General features: G+C 39.8%; 1 protein-coding gene across 1 annotated transcript; it reads left to right on the forward strand.

Annotated features, from left to right (window-relative positions):
* Window positions 1-1,197: 1,197 nt before the first annotated feature.
* On the forward strand, window positions 1,198-1,755 carry LOC101968028 (keratin-associated protein 13-1). The gene has a single exon (XM_021725356.3). It carries the CDS (start codon window positions 1,249-1,251, stop codon window positions 1,753-1,755), a length of 507 nt encoding a protein of 168 aa, XP_021581031.2. The 5' UTR covers window positions 1,198-1,248.
* The last annotated feature ends 389 nt before the right edge of the window (window positions 1,756-2,144 follow it).

A 2,144-nucleotide genomic window follows, 5' to 3' on the forward strand; every position in this document is an offset into this window, starting at 1 on the left:
TTGATATAGAATTTCCATAGGAACAATTAAGTTACATTTCTACTCTTTCTCCAGAAGACAATGCTGACAAAATCATGGTCGTGTACAATGGCTATCAAAGACTATGCAGCTGTGAGATTTAGGGAAAACATTGTAGATGATGATAAGGATGATGGTATTGCTGTGACTTGTATTCATGATTCTTGTATAACTGCTGTTATATAACAATATTATTTTTATATAACTAATGTAATAAGCACAATGTTATATTCTTTTCTTAATGAGACTACCCAGAATTATACTCTCCAGGACCTGAAAACTCTGGTCCACCTCTTCTAATAAGTTGGGACAGAATCATGTACCACAAGTAGGAAGAAAAAACAAATTCGAAGTAGGCCTGACCATGGAAATGCTCCAAAGGCATTCCAAATTTTAAAACGAAGTTTAGAGATATGGGAGGTAGGCTGGGGGGATGGTCCCAGTAGAATTCACAATTAAAGTGTATTATAGGAAAGCTTGAATTTAAGTTTACTTTTAAACAATATTGATGTGATTGAATCATGACGGAAGTAGAAGAAAATCCTAACAGCCCTGCTCCTCTTTGTTGCCACTGTCACTTTTCCAATCAATCTCAGTTGTGTCTGGGACAACTTTTCCTCTTATGGGTTGATTATGGTCTCTTCTTGTTTTTATCTTGATTGTATTTCTCAAAGCACTAAATGTTTTCTTGTTCATAAAACACTCATCCACTCATCATCATCTCTCGATTCCTTTGACTTAATTGTATATGGCTCTGGTGGACTGAACATAGTAAACACTGATAATTACTTACTTACATGGTAATTACATTAATAATTGCTAATAACTACAGTCTCCACCCTGGGAAGAAAGAATTCTCCCACCAAAATAGGAGGAGTTGTATAAGTCAGGGTCAGAGAAAATCAGAGGGGCTTTCCTGGCCATGATAAAGTAGGCATTAATTAAACACAAGTCATAGCATTTGTTATACAAATGTCCTTCATTGACTCAGAGCCATAAAACCAAAAGGAGTTCACTCATAAAGTAAGATGAAGGGATTTCGTTAACTGCAGTTATGGAGATGATTACTGAGTTACATGTATTCAAATGGGGGATTCCAAATATGGAAAAGATGACACTGTAAGGTCCCACACCCATCACCAAGAGTATATAAATATTCCAGTTCAGGAGTGATATTCACATTCAGAATCTTCTCGGTTACACTCAGCTGAACTCACACCCACACTCAACATGCCCTACAACTGCTGCTCTGGAAGCTTCTCCTCCCGCTCCTTTGGGGGCTACCTGCCCTACTCAGGCTTCTCCTGTGGCTCCTCCTACAACAGAAACCTGATCTACAGCCAGAACCTCTGCTCTCCCAGCACCTGCCAGCTGGGCTCCTGTCACTACAGGGGTTGTGAGAAGACCTTCCACAGGCCCACCAGATGTCAGACGTCCTGTGTGGTGTCCAGGCCCTGCCAGCCTTCCTGCTACCGCCCAAGGACCTCCACATTCCGCAGTCCCTGCAAGACAACTTATGCTAGATCTGTGAGATCTGTGTCTAGTAGCTGTTGCTCTCAGGGCTATGGCTCAAGATGCTGTGGATCTAGTGGCTTTAGACACCTGAATTACAGAGTTGGTGGCTTCTCTTCTCTGGGCTATGGATCCGGGCTGTGCCGTCCATCCTATTTGGCTTCCAGACCCTGCCATTCTTCTTGCTACAGACCAACCTGTACATCTGGATGTGGGTTCTACTGATCATCTTATTACGTTTCTAATTTTTTGACAAATGTCATCAGTGCCTCCTCTTCCAATCTTTATCACCTTCATTATGTACAAGAGAATTGCCTTCTTGTTCTCAGATTGCTGATTTCTCACCTTGTCTGGGACTCACAAATAGCTGATAGACTCCATCTGAAAAACTCTGTAATTAGTATAGTAACTCAAAATAAAGTCTAAAGCCTGCATTAGAGATGGGATTTATAGTATTGGATTTCTTTCAAAATTTTATGAAAATTCAAACTTTAATAAATGCATTGATTCTAATATTGAGCTATGTTTGCTTTTGTAAGTTGTTTACTAACTTAGGTATTGGTTGCACAGTATTAAGGGGATCATTAGTATGTAATCAATAGGCATATAAAAAT

This window comes from Ictidomys tridecemlineatus, chromosome 3 (assembly GCF_052094955.1).
Source record: "Ictidomys tridecemlineatus isolate mIctTri1 chromosome 3, mIctTri1.hap1, whole genome shotgun sequence".
In the NCBI taxonomy this organism is placed as follows: Eukaryota; Metazoa; Chordata; class Mammalia; order Rodentia; family Sciuridae; genus Ictidomys; species Ictidomys tridecemlineatus.

Bases quoted from the DNA above. Each gene is read 5' to 3' on its own strand.
- LOC101968028 (XM_021725356.3), top strand. From the start codon at position 1,249: ATGCCCTACAACTGCTGCTCTGGAAGCTTCTCCTCCCGCTCCTTTGGG.